The sequence below is a fragment of the Leucopleurus acutus genome (genome assembly GCF_964270905.1).
Source record: "Leucopleurus acutus genome assembly, chromosome: 21".
In the NCBI taxonomy this organism is placed as follows: domain Eukaryota; kingdom Metazoa; phylum Chordata; class Mammalia; order Artiodactyla; family Delphinidae; genus Leucopleurus; species Leucopleurus acutus.
Window position 1 is genome coordinate 34,106,267 of NC_139163.1, and position 18,141 is coordinate 34,124,407.

Here is an 18,141-nt window from a genome sequence, read left to right on the forward strand (position 1 = left end):
CAGCAGGCGGACTCTCAACCACTGCGCCACCAGGGAAACCCAAGGGCTTATCTTTTAATTAGCATCCCACCCACCACCCTCAAACCTGTTCTTTTCCCTCCCAAATTCTCATGCGGGAAGGGGTTAAACACTGACTGCTTTGGGAGGGCTGTCCACGCCAAGGGTCCCTAAGGATCTCTGCTCAGCAGAGGGGTACTCCTAGTTCTTACCCAGAATCCCCCAGGGAGGGGCGCCTGCTCACACAGTGCCTCATCTGTCCTCTTCTCTGGCTCTTACTAACTGCTCATCAGACTTGTCTCTGCCTGGGAATGACCTCTGCTTCCCAACCTGCATGTCTCAGAACATGGCTGGGTGACAGCTAAATTCTCATATTTACCATCACCTCCCATTGAGGGACAGGCTCCCAGCAACACTGAATGTTTGCTGTGATCCACTGAGAACCAGAACACTCTCACTAGATATTAAGCAGAACATCATTTCTGAGTTTCCCAAGTGCTGCCACTGCTGCCAAAAACAAGGAAAGGGCAGGCATTTTGTAGAGGGCAACAGCTTCCAGAAAAGAAGCCATGCAGGCAGCTCTAATCTAGGGATCATTTCTCTCTCCTCAGATTGCACCAGCCACTCAGCCTCCCTCTGCCTCTACCTCCTCAACTGAAAAATGAAAAGGACCAAGCCTGGGCTCATGGTAAGAATAGCATCTCATAACTGAAGGACTTCAGGGGCAATTCTTGCTGTCTCCATCAGATGATATTAGGCAAGCAACCTCATAAATTTTTTTCAGCTTCCTTTGTAAAGAAACAATGTTGCTAATTTAATCCCTATTCTATAGAGGGAATTGATTCCTGTAGGATGGGGCCCGCAGGTCACAGAGCTGCTTCTAAGGATGGAAACCTCCATTCCCAGACTAGAGGTATTCTATGTCAGCTGCACTGTTTCAAGGTATCTGGTACTTAACTGGGCAGTCTTACTTTTGGTTACCCATTTGTTAAAATGAAAATTTTAAGTTAACATAAATGTATAAGAAGTATTTTGTAAAGATTATCCTCAGTGTGTAAAAAGATGCTGAGACTGGACCCCAAGTTTTCCAAACCCTGAGGCAGGCATCAAATAACTCTTCTCAAATCCCCCAGGTTTGCTTCTTGTGGATCTAAGGGTTAAGCAGAAATTCTCTACCCTTAGGAATTGGGACAAATCTTTCACTGTTCTAGAAAAGATCTCCTTGGATGAAGCCATCTGCCAATGAAGGTATAAAATGAATCATTGTTACATTGGTATAAAATAATCCAAATGCAAACCTAAAGATTGGGCTGTTTACTGTTCTGGTTCCATGGAGGGAAGGGTACAGGTCTCTACAATTTTTTATATGTGAGAAGATTAAGTAGACCCAGGTGAGTCAAGAGGTATCGTTTACAATCTGGGGCTGGAGGGCTGTGGTGAAAAGCTGAGGATAGGCTAGCCAATTGACTAAGGAGGACGTAATATGCACTTTATTTCCAGAAATGGGGCTGGGTTAACCTCAGCCCTGTACTGCTGGGCTTGGACCTCACACCCCTGCCTAATTCCTGCTTGGATGTGAAAGTCCAGCCCTGGTGATGTGATTTTTCCAGTGAAACTGCATGGAAACCCTCCTTAACAGCCATAAAGACATGAGAAAATATTCGCCTTCAGGCCACACAGGCATGGGTGTTGTTTAGGATCACCGGCATTTACAGGTGGAAGGCTAGGAGGAGTCATCTCAGCAAATAGATTCCATCTCTAGCGCTCGCTCCCAGGACTGAGCACGAGACATCTGTGGACAGGACGCGAGGGCGCATGTGCCCTGGGTCGGGGGAAGGAGAGCTGCGATCCATTAGTGATGTCTGCCCAGGTGTAGGTGCGTAAGAGGTCTTATGCTTTGTGTCTACATACCTTTTAAAAGCCTCTCATTTTATAGATAAGAAAAAACGAAATCCTGCAGACACAGAGAATGAAAGCCCAGTTCTTCTGACTACGTTTACCATGCTTGCTCTCATTATGTTAACACAGAGCAAAAACCTACCATAAGTCCACAATCCCTTATTAACAATTCTGAAATCCAACAAGCTCTGAACGTACATAACTCATATTGAGGGGAAAACCTGACTTGGACTAACATGAGATCATTTACAGTATTTACAGTAACTGATTGCAAAGTGTAACCAAACCCTGCCGGGGACACTATATATTATACAGTATATACACAGCATTTCTTCTATAAAATCTGAAAAAATCTGGAATCTGAAACACATCTGGCCCAGGGGTTTGGATAAGGGAGGGTAGGCCAGTGGTACTGAGTCCACCACCTAGAGGGTGTGGCAGGTAGAGTAGCCCCCAAATGTCTACACCCTCATCCCCCGGAACTTGTGTCTGTGTTATGTGACACAGGAAGTTTGCAGGTATTCATTATAAGCTACAGACCTCAAAATAGGGAGGCTTTCCTGGATTGTTCTATTGGCCTCAACTAATCACATGAGCCCTTAAAAGCAGAGAACTTTCTCCAGCAGGAGTCCGAGAGATGCAGCAGAAGGTCAAGTCTAGAATCTTGGCATCTCTCTAAATTCCAAGCAGGAGAGAGACTCCACCTGCCTTTGCGGGAGGGGCCACACTGGCGGCACGAGGAGGCAGGCAGGCAGCCCCAGGACTGTCCCCAGGCTGACGGGGCTTGCCGTGGCTCATTCGCCAACGACCTGAATAAGCGTGGAAGCGATTCTTTCCCAAAGCTTCCAGATAAGATCCCTTCTCAGCCAACACCTCGATTTCCGCCTCGTGAGAACGGAAGACCCAGCCAAGCCATGTCAGATTTCTGACCTGGGGGCTGTGAGATAACAAGTGGGTATTAAGTTCATAGTAATTTGCTACAGCAGCAACACAAAACTAAACAGGACGAGCCTGATTCCTCCCCCATGATACAGCCTCTAGACACCCTCCCAAAGTGCCTTCCCCGCATCCCAGCCAAGCCCCGCCTGGGTCAGGCCGCTCCCTCCCTGGACCCACTCAAGATGCTTTCACTCTGACACCCTGCTGGCCCCCAGGCTCCCCCTGGCCAGCTCCGCCCTCCCTGGCCAGCCCCGCCCTCCCCACCAGGAACTTGACTCTGTCCTGCCTCACTGGGTGCAGTGCTTTCCAGGGGGTGTCCCTTCTTCCTCCCAAGTCCTGAGACACCAAGACCCAGTCGGGTGCCTCCCTTATGGCCCCGTAACACCTATCACTACACGTATGGAGCCCCTGACAAGGCTTAGCTCACAGAAGGACCGATTCACCTCAGTCGGCCTCACCGTGCAGGGTGCACACAGGGCAGGCCGGGTGTAGGACACTGTCACGCAGACCAGGCAAGGCTTCGCGTGTTTCTGGTTAAAATAACCCCTTGGAGTTGTAGTGGGATTTGCAGTTTTCCAAGAGTTTCCAAATATATTATCTCATGTAATTTTTACAAAATAAACCATGAGATAAAACAAGGCAGGTATTTTTAATTCCCAGTTTTTACAGGTGAGAAGACAGAGGCTCTAAAAGGTTCTGAGGTTTGTCCGCTAGCCCACGTGAGAAACCCTGCCTCACAGACTCAGTGCTGCCACGCGCAGCGCAAACGCAACTCTGAGAATCTGGCCGAGGCAGCAGCAGGGCCACATTGCGAGCTCTGGGGACACTGCCGTGGATCCGCTCTGGCAGGTGTCCAGGCAGTTAGATCTCATTGCGTCTGTTTCTCCACTCTCCTCTTTCTCTTTCTCCATGTTTTCTTACAGAAAAAAGTCTACTGTTTAATTTGAAAGCCAACAACATCTGGGTCTAAAGCACTCCTGCTTTGGGGGCACAAAAGCAAAACCTCTCTTGCCAGCAGTGTGATGGTGACGATGCAGCCATGATAGCTTCCCCGGGGCAGACGAGATGGCCCAGCTCTGCCTCTAACACAGGCTCTGCACAAGCCACTGCTCTCTTCCTCCCCTCAGAGAACAGACCCTGTTTCACATCTCCGACAGCTGCTGTGAGGATGGAATGAGACAGTGCATCTAAGTCATTTGGCAACTGTCCAGGGATGCATGCACGTGAAGTGTCAAATTCCTCCCCCTCGCTGTGATCACCCCAGTTACCCACACGAAAGCAAATCTGCCTTTTCACCAAAGAATATCCCAGGCTCCTGGCTATGCTCTTAGGATGTGCTGTTTTCTCCTCTTGAAGCTGGCTTCGGCATTCTTTTAAGCTGATTTCATCTTATTCAAAATATTAGTGGGTAAAGAGGGAGGATAATGAAGGAATTAACTGTGGGATTGGCCCCCAAGTCCTACACAGACCTAAAGGGGTCCCTGACTACATGTTCTCCTCCATTCACAAGATAATCAGAGCAGAGCTGAAAAGACACTGGCTGATACAAATGCAGAAACCCAGTCCACTCTTATACCCCAGTTAAATCATTAACTAAGAAGCACCACCTCCTATGAGTGACTGACTCTTACACAAGAGCTTCCACGGTGCTGAAAGCACATCAACATTTGGGTTGAATTTAACTTTTATCTCTTCTTCATAACCCTTCAGAGATTTTAGATCAGACTAGTAAGGAGTGCTTTCAGATTCAGGTCTGGAGAACTTTCTGAGCATATGGGGCACATTTTCTGGTGATGATCTGTCATGTGGAAATTCATTACAAGTCCAACAAGACCATTTTATTTTAGTAAATCTATAGCTGATTTTCCTTGAATACTTTTTATAATTCTGGAAAACTGATGGCTCTTTAAATCCTCCCATGGTTATTCAGATAAGCATTATGATCACTAACATCAATAAAAATGGCTTGATGATTTTTCCTTTTATAATAAACTTTAGGCCTTGTGTAGGCAATGCAATTTTAAAGACGTGACAATATCCTTCTGGATACTATGGTTAAATTATGGCCGAAACACGGAAATCTTTACAGCGCAAGCCTGGATTGCATTTGGAAACATGCACTGGGTGACTTCCAAAGCTCCTGCCTTGGTTTCTCACTAGAGTTCTTGTCCAAGGAGCAGATCTGGAGAAGACAATCTGTTTTAAGTACATCAAAGTTATGATGGGAGTGGAAGTTCAAGTAGATATACAAAAATGAGGACTTTCTGAGATATGGGGGGCAAATCAATCTCTCTTTGGGCATTAGTTTGTTCATCTGTACAAAAGAAATCATACTTGAATTGTGTTGTAAAATGAACTCAATCCATGAGGAAAAGCTCTGTGAACGCTAAGTCAAATTGTGTGTGTTTTATTCTTTTGTATAAAATCAACTTACATCTCCACCTGGAGGAGCATGAGAAGTCCCTAATGTTTCTAAACCAGACTCATCTTTAAAACCAGCAACTGCTCCAGCAGTTCGTTCCTGTTTATGCTGATGACACACCCACACCCCCAGGCATCCAACCTTGGAAACATGGGCTGTGCTAGAAACCTCACTCCCCTGCCCACTGGGATGCCCGGTCAGTTCCTTTCAAAATATGAATCTGCTTAGGTCAGCCCCTTGCTCAAAAATCACTGACAATTTCCAGCTGTTCCTGCACAAAGGGTCAGAACACGTAAGTCGCCCCCAAGACCTGTCCTGTCTGGCCTTGCCCAGCCCCTCACTCTGTCATTCCCTCTGCATTCCAGCCACACAGACCTGCCCAACTGTCCCTTTGCTGGAACCTCCAGCCCCAGGCAGCCTCTGTGGTCACCTCCAGCTCTGAGTCCCCGGCAAAGCCATTATGCACGCCGCAGTAGTGCTCACGTCCTGGGGTGAGAGAGGCACAGAAACATACCCCAGTCCTGGAGCACAGCCATCGTTTGAAATGAGATTTTATGTGAAGTCCTTCCCTGCTTCCCCAACTACGAAATTCATGACAGCAGTGATTCTATTTTCACTCCTGAATTGTCATCTCAAGCCTAGCACATAATGGGCACTTGTTCATTGCATGAGTAAATCAATCAATCTTGGGATCTTCTCCTCAATACACTTCCCACTTAACAGCCTCCAAGAGGTAGAGCGCACACACAGCGTCATAGAGCCAGAGACCTAATGGAAACCACACAGCTGCAAATCCCCTGTTAGTTCTCAGGGTAATTAAATCGTTGGCAGAAGAAATACTTCACCATATAGTTTCATTATTCTTCCAAACCATAATCCAAGCCGCAAATTACGTTTGAGCTTTTTAAACCACCTGACCTAAGAGAATCATCCTAGTTCTGAGTATAGAATGCTGTTGTGTTGAGGCAACAGCTGTTCCACAATCCCAGGCAGAACCTACGAAGCCAAGAGACACTGATGCTTTGTCCTCAACAAAAGAGGGGACCCATTAGGACATATCTAGGTCCCGGAGGTGCCCGTGTTACAGGCAGGCCCAGCAAACTGCAGCCCGAGCACCAGACCCGGCCCCAACCACCGTGGTGAGTAAAGTGGCCACAACCTGTGCACACCTGCGACAGAGGCCGCAGGGCCCAGAAGCTCCATGGTCCACCATCTGGCCCTTCAAGAGTCTGCCGAGCCATTAAAGAAGGCATATAACACGGAAAAATAACCCCGGAAATGTCTTAAAATGCAGTTTTATATCTAGAGTTCTTTCCTCACACCTTCTCCCATGGAAAAGGGCGCCTTATACTGTTTGTGAAAAGGCAGGTGAGCCAAACCCCCGAATCTCCCAACAAGGAGTAACAGCAGGGCCTTCAAGCTGGGAGGGATTTGTCCCAGAAAAGCCAGTTTAGGATCCTGACGCTCAGTGACCCCAATACCTCCATCTCCCCCGTCATGAAATTCCGCACATTTACAGACAGGAAAGACTCACAGGCGTTTTCTGCTCTTCTAGGGGTGAAGCTGGCCCGCGGCCACGCCCGTGTCCCCCCTCTTCTGTCGCCTTCTCACACACGCTCCGAGGCTCCCGGTCACCTGGTGCCCGCACATCGGAGGAGGGTGACTTTGGTTTCAAGCTGCTGGTGAATTCTCTGGACTGAGTTTTTCTGAAGAGAAACAAATGTGGAATTATCAAAAACAGTCTTCAACAAAGACAGCTTTCCCAAAGTAGAGGTCTGCATTCAAATTACATGGAAACCAGTAATGGGTACCATTTACTGAGCGCTGATGGTAGGCTGAGCCCTTTGCTAGGTATTTAAAGTCATTAACTTAATCCTCATAACAACCCTGCGAGGAAGGCACTGTTATCCTTGCTTTGCTGTAAGAGGCTCAAAATAATGGTATCACTCATCCGAGGCCACGCAGCAGCCAGGACTGAAACCCAGGTCTGCCCGGCTCCTGGTTCGGAAGCTAAACAGCCAGGGCACACGGCCTTTGTGTCATCAGCAGCAAAGAGTCCCTTTCTCTCTGTGTGCCCACTTACGGCTGTGAAGTCACAGGACCGCGGCACGAAAGAGAGGCCCACGTGTCTGTTCCTATTTCCCCGCTCGCACGGGGCTGCCAACACTTCGCAGAGGCCACCCTGGCACCCAGCCCAGGGGACCCATCCCCTGCCTCACTGCTCCCACCCAAGCTACCTTCCTGTCTCTGCAGTTGATTATGTCGCTTCCTCATTCACCACCTCCTCACTGTCACAGAATAAGGTCCAAACTCCTAAACCTGGCCTTCCAGGCACTTCAGAGCACGGCCCCCCTCACCCCTGTGTACCCCAAACAGGCAGAAGGACGCACCATCACCCAAAGTGCCATACATGCCCCATCGAGCGGTCTTGATGACCCCTCTGCCTGCATTGTCCTGCCTGACCTTCTGTAGCTGGAAAACTACTTACCTTTCAAGGTTCACCGCCGTGGATCAGGATGATGGGCTCGGGGAACCCTCTGCCTGACCTTAGTCCCAGCGCACACCACAGCCTGTGTGTCTGCCTGTTTCTCCTCCTGAACTGCAAGCTCCTGGCCCGTCCCTGAGCTCCCAGCACCCAGCACAGACAAGCACCCTCGGGCCCACTTCCTCCGGGGCCCCCGGAGCCTGAAGCCCGAGGGGTCCCCGCGCCTCACCCCTCCCACAGCTGCACTGTTCCAGCGCGAGGCTAGGGAAGCCCAGGGTCACCGGGGGACCACCTCCACACCCAAGCAGGAAAGCGAAACGGCCGACATGGTGGCGCTGTGAAAATGAAGGGAGTCGCCAGAAGTCTGAAGGAAATTTCCAGAAACTGGGAGTCACCGTGCGCCCTCAAGTCCCACCAGGCCCCCCACAGGGTCTGAGAGCGAGAGGCCTCGCAGCCCCGTTGTGTGGTGCCTGGCCAGTCCCTCACGGGTCTGCAGGTTCATACCTGAGCTCCCGCACCTCCTGCCCCGACTTCAGCCGTGCCCTCTGGGCACGGATCTCATCACAGAGCGTGTCGTAGGGTTTATCGAGGTGGTGCTCACCCATCACCCACACCCAGACTTCCTCGTCGGCTCCCAGTTTCCAATGAACCGATTTGCCGTTGTCTGCAGGCAAAACAGAATTTGGATGAACAAGTATCTTTAGCCATGGGTTAGGATGTTTTCCATCATTAAAGTATCTGAAAATCAGATGAGGCAAAGCCCGTCCAACCTGCTCAGAATGAGCAGCATTCCCAGGGCGCCGGCGGTGGGCTGCAGTACGTTTGTTTGAAAATATGATGAATGTGGTGCCCCTTTTCTAAGTGAAGATGCAAGATGGGAAGAAAGCAGGCATTGTCTGCATTATGTTTAGGGTAACAAAGCAGCATCAGGCACCAGAACATCTACAGCCTAAGAATCTCCCTGCAACCCGGCTGCTCCAGGGCTTGGGGTGTCCACTACATTTCTAGGTTTCATTGCTGAGTACAAGGCAAACACTTGAGAGTCAGACCGGCTTTAGTCTAAATCCTAGCCCTGCCACTTAGCTGTGTGGCTTGGACAAATTATTTAATCTCCCTAAGCCTCAATTTTCTTATCTGCAAAATGGGATCTCCCTAAGCCTCAATTTTCTTATCTGCAAAATGGGAATGCTAACATCTACTCAGGAGGATGGCTGTGGGGAGGCGGCGACAGCCGTGCAGGCAGGTCCCCAGGTGTCTGACACACGACACGTGACGGACTCACGGGAGAGGCTGGCGCCACCGTCCCTCTGTGCTGTTGACAGACGGACGTGCCAGCTCAGAGACTCGGGCCAGCCCATGAGAGATGACACGCCCGAGGCGTGAGGCGCGGGGAAGCTACTTGAATAACCGAACTTGCGCCTGCTCCCAGCAGGGGTTGTGTTACATTCTCTCTAGTTCCTGCTCCTCAGATGCGGCCACACAGGTCATGTTCCCTGAAACCTGGGACGGGACCATTCCCAGGAGAGGGGGTGGGCAGTCCTAAACCTGAAGGCCCCAGAGGGGACTCACCAGGGCTATCATGGTCCACGGCTGGTCAAGATGCCTGGGCCTGAGGACCCACACTAGCCAGTGGTGTTGAGTGTGTGACATGGGCAGCAGCTGGCATGCAGGCCGGGCCGTGGCCATGCCACAGGAAGTAGAGTGAAGGTAAAGAGGCAGAGGTTTTGGGGCAGGAAGAAAGGGAATTAGATAGGATGTGTCAGATTTAGCGGCCCTGACAGGGGTCTCTGCTCTGAAGACACTGGGGTCCTCCAGGAGGCCCACACAGCTCCCTGAGCCCAGGGAGGGGGAATCATTCCCGTAAAGTGAGTGTCGGCCTGGTGCCCTCTGCTTCGTACCAAGATAGGGGGGCTAGCAGGGCCTCTGTGTAGCTCCTTCCACAAAATCCTACTGCGTTCCTAACGCTGGCAGGATGCAGAGCTGGGTGCTGCGGAGATGTGGGGTGAAACATCCTCCTGCAGGTCACCCAGAGCCTGGCAGAGAAAGAGTAGGGTGGTAGGTCACTGACTTAATGAACTTCACTGCGTATCTGCTATGTGCCAGGCCCTGAGGTAGACACGCGTGAACACTTACAAACAAGACAGACCAGTCCCTCCTTCTAGCTGGGGGAGGCAGGTGCTGACCAACTAGTTACCTAGAAAAGTCGCAGTAACTGGGGAGGGGTGTTGAAGTGCTGCGGGATGTGTGGAGGGCCGGGGACATACACCGTAACCACGAGAGATTTAAGTCCATTGAGGATTCAGAGGACGGAGGATGCTTCAGAAGGACAGGGAAGAAATAAGAAGTTCTTTGTGTTCAGTTTGGGAGGATGGATATGGCATCTGGACAGAGAATAGGGGTGGGTTTGGTGCTGGACACAAGGAACAGCACGACCGAGATCAGAGAAGGGAATCAACGTGGGGCCACGGGGAACAAGGGTCTCCGCCAGAGCCGGGAGGCTTCAGAAGCCACCTGGCCATGGGCTGAGGTTCAGGCAGGGGGAGCAGGTGGCCGCCTGGCACAGGTCCCAGACACCACGCTGAAGGGTTTAAATGTAGGCCCTGTGCTGCATAAAGCCAGAAAGTGGCGCTAAAATCCCAGGGCTTCTACCAGCTCTACGTGACCATGTATATATCACAATATCTCTCCGAGCCAGAGTTCCCTCTTTGATAACACAGAGGTAATGAGTCTGAACTCACAGGCCTGTCACATGACAAGTGTTCAAAAAGCATTAGCTCCATGTTCTTGGTCTGAGTGACCAAGCAAGAGTCCACACCTGTAAGACATGACACCATAAAACTCCTAGAAGAGAACATAGGCAAAACCTCCTCTGACATAAATTGTACCAATGTTTTATTAGATCAGTCTCACAAGGCAAAAGAAATAAAAGCAAAAAATAAACAATGGGACCTAACCAAACATATAAGCTTTTGCACAGTAAAGGAAACCATCAACAAAATGAAAAAACAACCTATGGAATGGGAGAAAATATTTGCAAATAATACAAACAACAAGGGGTTAATATTCAAAATATACAGAAAGCTCATAGAACTCAATATCAAAAAAATAAACAACCCAATCAAAAAAGGAGCAGAAAACCTAAACAGATGTTTTTCTAAAGAAGACATACAGATGGTCAACAGGCACATGAAAAGATTCTCAACTTCGCTAACTATTAGAGAAATGCAAATCAACCACAATGAGCTATCAACTCACACCAGTCAGAATGGCCATCATCAAAAAGTCCACAAATAATAAATGCTAAAGAGGGTGTGGAGAAAAGGGAACCCTCTTACACTATTGGTGGGAATGTAAACTGGTGCATCTGCTATGGAGAACAGTATGGAGGTTCCTTAAAAAACTAAAAATAGAGCTACCATATGATCCAGCAATCCCACTCCTGGGCATATATCTGGAGAAAACTCTAAGTCAAAAAGATACATGCACCCCAATGTTCATAGCAGCATGATTTAAAATAGCCAAGACATGGAAACAACCCAAGTATCCATCAACAGATGAATGGCTTAAGAAGATGTGATACACACACACACACACACACACACACACACACACACACACACACTGGAATATTACTCAGCCATAAAAAAGAATGAAATATTGCCATTTGCAGCAACATGGATGGACCTAGAGAATATTATACTAAATGAAGTAAGTCACACAAAGAAAGACAAATACTATATAATATCGCTTATATGTGGAATCTAAAAATAATACAAATGAATCCATATCAGAAACACACTCATAGACATAGAAAACAAACTTATGGTTACTAAAGGGGAGAGGGATAAATTAGGAGTATGGGATTAACAGATACAAACCACATAACAGGTACATAAAATAGATAAACAAGGACCTACCATATAGCACTGTATAATTATTGTACTGTATAATTATACCTACTGTATAATTATATTCAATATCTTATAATAATCTATAATCAAATCTAATCTGCCAGAAAACCCCAAAACCAAACCCTATGCTGTACACCTGAAACTAACGCAGTATTGTAAATCACCTCGACTTGAATTATAAAAAGAGTCCAGGACAGTACTGTGCAGGTGGTGCCAGGACCAGGAAGCCCTGCAGCGCGTCCGCACGCAGGGAGGACCTAGACCAGGCGGTGTGCAGCGGGTGTACAATGATGTTGCAGGAGACAAAGGGTGGAGAGAAGAGGGGTGAGGCCAGCCGGGCCTGCGCAAGGGGAAGACGGCCTCCAATGGGGCGATGGCGTCTGGGCGGCCGAGGCAAGGAAGGACTCAAAGATGAGGCCGAAGGTTTGAGAACGTGGGATGATAAACAGTGACGGCAAGAAAATACATGTGTTTGAGGAGTTAGGTAGTGAACGTTTGGGGAAACGAAGAATAAACTATTTTCAATTTTACTAGAAACCCAGATGGCAAGGTTGAGCACATACCTGAAACATGGAATTGAAGTTTAGAGTAAGGTCAGGATGCACAGTGTGAATGTGGGGATTACTTTACAGATGCCATCGTGGACACCGCTGGCCCAGAGAATGAAACCCAGGAGAGACCCTCGGAAAAGCATGTGCTTCGTCAGGACACAGAAGAAAAGACAGGGGAAGGAGAGTCCTGATTCAAAAGGAAAAAGAGGGAGAGGGAATTCTGACTCCTAAATAACTGGAAGGAGAGTGGGGAGGATGCCTTGCCTCCAGGAGAGGAGAGGTTCCGACCTCAGAGACGGTCACTTCAGACAGACGGGGCAGGCTGCACGGGGCACAAAGGACTGGGCACAAGTTACTAGGGGAGGAGCAAAGAGGGTTTGGCGGGGCTCAGCAGGCATCACTGAGCTCCTGCCACGACCCGCTGTGCCCGCGGGCAGGACAGAGCAGCCCAGGCGCTCAGGGGAACGTGGACACTTCCACTGGGTTGCTGGGAGGGGAAGGAGTATGGACGCCAGGGACCAGGCCGGGGATGGGGACACAGGGACAGGAGAGAGCAGGGAAAGAGGGTGCTTTTGAGGAGAGAGAAAAGCTCAGCTGCTTAGAGTTGAAACCTGGCTGCACGGAACCACGTTCAGTTCCCAGTGTGCCTCCTTAAGGTAAAGGTACAAGCATGAGGGGTGTTAACAGGGCAGGCACTGCAACTCGTCCTGACTTAATGCTCTCCAGGTGTCCTGGGCCTCCTGCTGACTTCAACTCAGAGGACAGTGAGAGAGGGACCTGTTACAGCGCCTCCACTGAATTATGAGCTTGTTTCCCAGTCTTCGACTCACGTTTCTATGCTGCAGTGCTCTCAAGTTTGCTCTTAGGGACTCAAGAGGCAGTGCTGTAGAATGTCACACGAAAACAGTGACGGGTCACGCACGTCCCTGGCAAGGCCATGGCCAGGCCCATTCCGCTCTGACGGGGGAGGGTGATGCCGCTCATGCAGTGCGTGTCAGGCCCGCAGGGGGCAGGAGGCAGCGCCTGGAGGTGTCAGCGGGGTCGCCTCCTCCACTGAGGTCAACACGACCCCCGGGGCTATGACTGTGCCTCAGAGTCAGCATCTGGTCTCCACTCTGACTGATCCACTTGGAGGGACGAGCACAGTAGCAGGTGTGCACGAGAGGGAGAGGGATGGAGAGAGGGAGAATTGCATGCTCTACCCCCACTGAGAGAAGACCACGGACTTGGAGAACAGAAGCCAGAAGAGCAACAGAACCAGGGCCCCTAATGCACCATGCATGAACTACACCAGGGCTGACGGAAGCAGGGCTCCTACCAACCCCAGGCTGCCGTGTCCATATGCTCCCTGAACTCACAACATCCCAGGACTCTCCCACCACTCTGGCTGCTCCTCTAGGTCACCCACCTCCAACCCAGAAACCAAAGGGTGAATGAATGCCTGGCCGGGGGGGCCTCCGGGACTCGGGTGCTATGTCCCTTCTGACTGATGCCCGTGCCAGGTCTGCCTTGAAATACTTAGAGCACCACTGAGGCTGTTACTAACCCTACTTGACCGCAAGGAAATTGAGGCTTAGGGAGGGTAACTTGCCCAAGATCACAGAGGTGGTGAAACTGGAACCAGAATTCAAAACTCGGCTGTGAGATGGTAAAACCTGTGTTTAGAGCCGCCTCTGACGCATTGTCCAAAAGGAAATACTTTTGAAAGCAAGAAAGGAAACCCACCAACAGGAATGGCAGGAAATGGAGAACGTGCAGGGCTCTGCTGAGCAAGCTGGGTGTGGGGTCACTGGCATGTGCCCTCACGGCCCTGCAGAGCTGGACAGCTCCAGCCTCACGTGCATTTAGTGAAGGACAAGGCCCAGTCCTACAGGCACTTCCTGAAGTTAACCTGGTAAGAATCCTGCAGTTACTAACACAGGTCCATCCTTTAAAACTTCAAAAATATTTATGCTTACTATAGAGACAAAAGGACAGGAAGGAAGTTGGAGAATGTGCATGGCACCATGGTCCAGGGAAGCAGGTGGTGGCACAGACAAGTGAGAAGGTGAGCCAGGAGGGAGGCCCGCTGAGTCCACAGCTCGTGGAGGTGAAAGGGAAGGGCAGCCAGTGAGCATCTGCATCCGGTGCTCAACGCATAAGACACCAAGTCCGTTACACTATGCAGCCGAGAGTGAGGGGCACAGACAGGGCTGGGACGAGTGGCTCAGCACAGACCTGGAGTAGATCTGGACCTGAGTTCAAACCCTGACTCCACCGGTGACCCACACAAGTTACTTTCTCCAAGTTTGTTTCCTTATTTGTAAGAATAAGGGGGACAACGTTCACCTCCCTGGATTCTTGCGAGGATTAAATGAAACAACATAAATACAAGGCTTCTGGCTGGCACACACTAACAGACAAGCAGGTTGGTGGGGAAAACCTCCCTGGGATGGAGCAGGTGGGATGCAGTGAGGTCAGGAGTAACCAGGGGACTCCCGGGTTTCTGGCTTTGGTGACTCAGGGCCACAGATCATGGTGGAGATTGAGAGGCAGGACCAGGCCTGGGGGTGGGGAGAACCGTGGTGATGCTGATTAACTTGGTTTTGCATCAAGTTTGTAGGGCCTAAGGGTCTTCTGAGCGGAGATGCTCATTGGGTAACTGACATGGAAACCAAAGCTCAGGTGAAAGGTCTGGCTTCGAAATACGGGTGTGAGAGTCTGGCATAAAGAGCAGAAGAGATGCCCCAGGGAGAGAATACGGAGACCCTCACCTTAACCTAGTCTCTGAGGTTAACCTAGTGAGTTAACCTAACCTAGTGACTGAGCCTCAGGGAGTCTGTGAACATTGGGAAACTCTCCAGGGAGAGAATACGGAGACCCTCACCTTAACCTAGTCTCTGAGGTTAACCTAGTGAGTTAACCTAACCTAGTGACTGAGCCTCAGGGAGTCTGTGAACATTGGGAAACTCTACACGAAACATCCTCTGTGTGCATTTTCCTGGTCCAAGCTTTTCATAAGTTTTCCATGGAGTCTATGGGCCCCTCAATCCCACCTCAAGGTTACCAACCACCGGTGTAGAGTGAGACTCCCCTGGGGAACACGGGTATTCAGGGTCAGGCAGAGACGAAAAAGAAGCCGTCATGGAGACAGCAAGTGCCCATGACACCAACGAGAGACTCTGAGAGGCAGCTCACAGGATCAGACGCAGCTGAGGAATCGACTGAGGTAAGAACTGACTCTAGCAGCAGAGGTCACCGTGCTGGGTCAGGAATGAAGGGAGGGGAGGAAGTAGACACGGCATGTGGCACAAAGCAAGGCTTTATCATCATTTCATGAAAAAGGGAAGGTTTTGCATAAAGGAACTTGCCTGAGAATCCACAAATGAAATTTCACAAGCCCGAGTCTGTTTCAGGGGCAACATGGAGCCTCTCGGGCACCACACACGGCGCCCAGAGCCCAGCCTCCTGCGTGAGGCTTCTGCCAGCTGGAGAGAGGTCCATTGCTAGGCAGCCTCCTTTGTGTGTGTTACCAGAGAGAATCTTACAGAATAAATGCTCCACGGCAGGATGCCGATGCAAGCACGTGTTCAGACGCGAGCAGGGCACCTAGACAACAGGAACTGTTACAAAGCTCCAGGTAAGCTGAACGGGTGGGATGTTTGTTGACAGCATTGGCTCCGGGAGAGTCAGACTCAGGGCCACTTACTAGCTGCTGCCCTGGGCAAGTTATTAAGGTCCCTCAGCCTCATTTTCCTCACCTGTAAAAGGTGAACGGTAACTCAGCTCCAGGCTTGGTTGTGACTATTTAATGAGACGATATATTTAATCACAGAGTTCAGGGTCTGACATGCCTTCAGCTCAATCAGTGCTGGCTGGTGCCATGTTTACTGTCTAGAGCAGTGCTGTCCAGTGGGCGCTCTGCCTGTCATTATACATTTTCTAGTAGCCCAACTAAAAAATCAAAAGAGGAGTTTGCCCAAGATGATGGAGTAGAAAGACCCTGAGCTCACCCCCTCTCACAAGCACACCAACATCACAACTATCTGCAGAACAACCATCGATGAAAAAGACCAGAACCTTCAAGAAAAGATATTCTACAACTAAAGACATAAAGAAGGAGTCACAACGAGACATGTACACCAGGTGGGTGACCCATAGGCTGGAGAATAATTGTACTGCAGAGGTTCTCCCACAGGAGTGAACATGCTGAGCCCCCGTCAGCCTCCCCAGCCCAGAGTTCCTACACGAGGAAGATGACCCCCAGAGCATTTGACTTTTAAAGGCCAGCAGGGCTTAATTTCGGGAGCCCCACAGGAGTGGGGGAAAGAGAGACTTCACTCTTAAAGGGCACACACAAAATCTCACATGCACCAGGACCCAGGGCAAAAAGCAGTAATTTGATAAGAGCCTGGGCCAGACCTACGTGTTGGTCTTGGAGAGTCTCCCAGAGAGATGGGGGTGGCTACGGATCACCCTGGGCCCATAAATACTGGTGGCGGACATATTTGGGAACATTCTATTGCGAGAACATTGCTGTTGGCGGCTGCCATCTTGGCTTGTGAGCGCCAAGATCTGGTCCCACCCAACAGCCTGTAGGCAGCACTGCTAGGATGCCTCAGGCCAAACAACCAACTGGATGGGGACACAGCCCCACCCATAAGCAGGCTGCCTAAAGACTTCCTGAGCCCACAGCTGACTCTAGACACACCTCTAGACTTGGCCCTGCCCACCCGCGGGCCAAGACCTAACTCCACACACCAGGGGGCAGGCACTGACCCTTTGCTCCAGGAAGCAGGCACTAGTCTCTAGACCAGACTCATTGGCCAGGAGGCAGACACCAGAAGCAACAAAACTATGATCCCACAGCCTGCAGATCCAGCCCACCCACAGCTCACCAGACCCCACTGTGGGACCAGCTGGGACCTGGCCCTGCCCACTAGCAGGCCAGCACAAGCTTCAGGACACCCCAGACCCCAGACCCAACTGTGCCAGCAACTGGCTCCCCAACCACCAATGATTTTAAATGAGTTCTGGGATCCCTGGGCCCTGCAGCCAGACTCCAGGACCTGGCTCTGCCTGCCAGCAGTCCAGCACTAGTGCCAGGACGTACGTTCACCTGTCAGTGGGTGCACAACATCCCTGGAGTCTTTGGTACCCTGATTCCACTCACCGGTGAGCCAGCACTAGCCCCAGGGCCCCCTAGGATTCCTCAACCAGTCACCTTATGGCCAGATCCATCTACACAGCAGCCGGCAGCATCCACACAAGGCAGGGCCTAAGAATCAACCAGGCTGGGGACCAACCAAGCCCCCCAGATGGCCCGCACACTCAGCCCCTATGACAGAAGGGCCGACACAGTCCTCTTAGGGGGCACCCCTAGAGCCTATACCTTGAGTGACCAGGTGGGAGTGCGCTGCTGGGACACACAGGACATCTCCTACAGAAGGCCACTTTTCCAAGGCCAAGAAACATAACTAACCTACCACATACATAAAAATACAAATAACAACTTAGACAAAATGAGGCAGCAGAGGAACATGTTCCAGATGAAGGAACAAGATAAAACCTCAGAAGAAGAACTAAGTGAAGTGGAGGTAGGCAATCTACCCAAGAAAGAGTTCAGGGTAGTGCTCGTAACGACGATCAAAGATCTCTGGAGGAGACTGGATGCACAGAGCAAGAAGTTCGAATTTTTTAACAAAAGAGTTAGAAAATATAAAGAACAACCAAACAGAGAAGAATACAATAACTGAAATGAAAAATACACTAGAAGGAATCAATAGTAGACTAAATGATACAGAAGAATGGATCAGTGAGTTGGAAGACAGAGTAGCAGAAATCACTGCTGCTGAACAGGAAAAAAGAAAAAAGAATGAAAAGAAATGAGGACAGTTTAAGAGACCTCTAGGACAACATCAAATGCACTAATATTCTCATTATAGGGGCCCAGAAGGA

General features: G+C 50.1%; 1 protein-coding gene across 2 annotated transcripts in view; it reads right to left on the minus strand.

The window, feature by feature from the left end:
- SH2D4A (SH2 domain containing 4A) overlaps positions 1-18,141 on the minus strand; it is a 75,230-nt gene that overhangs the window by 46,599 nt on the left and 10,490 nt on the right. For both annotated transcript variants that reach the window (XM_082863895.1, XM_082863894.1), the window contains exons 3-4: positions 8,247-8,406; positions 6,792-6,963 (exon numbers count right to left, since the gene is read on the minus strand). In XM_082863895.1, coding sequence (XP_082720021.1) covers positions 6,792-6,963; positions 8,247-8,406 — 332 coding nt within the window. The remainder of the gene's footprint in view (positions 1-6,791; positions 6,964-8,246; positions 8,407-18,141) is intronic.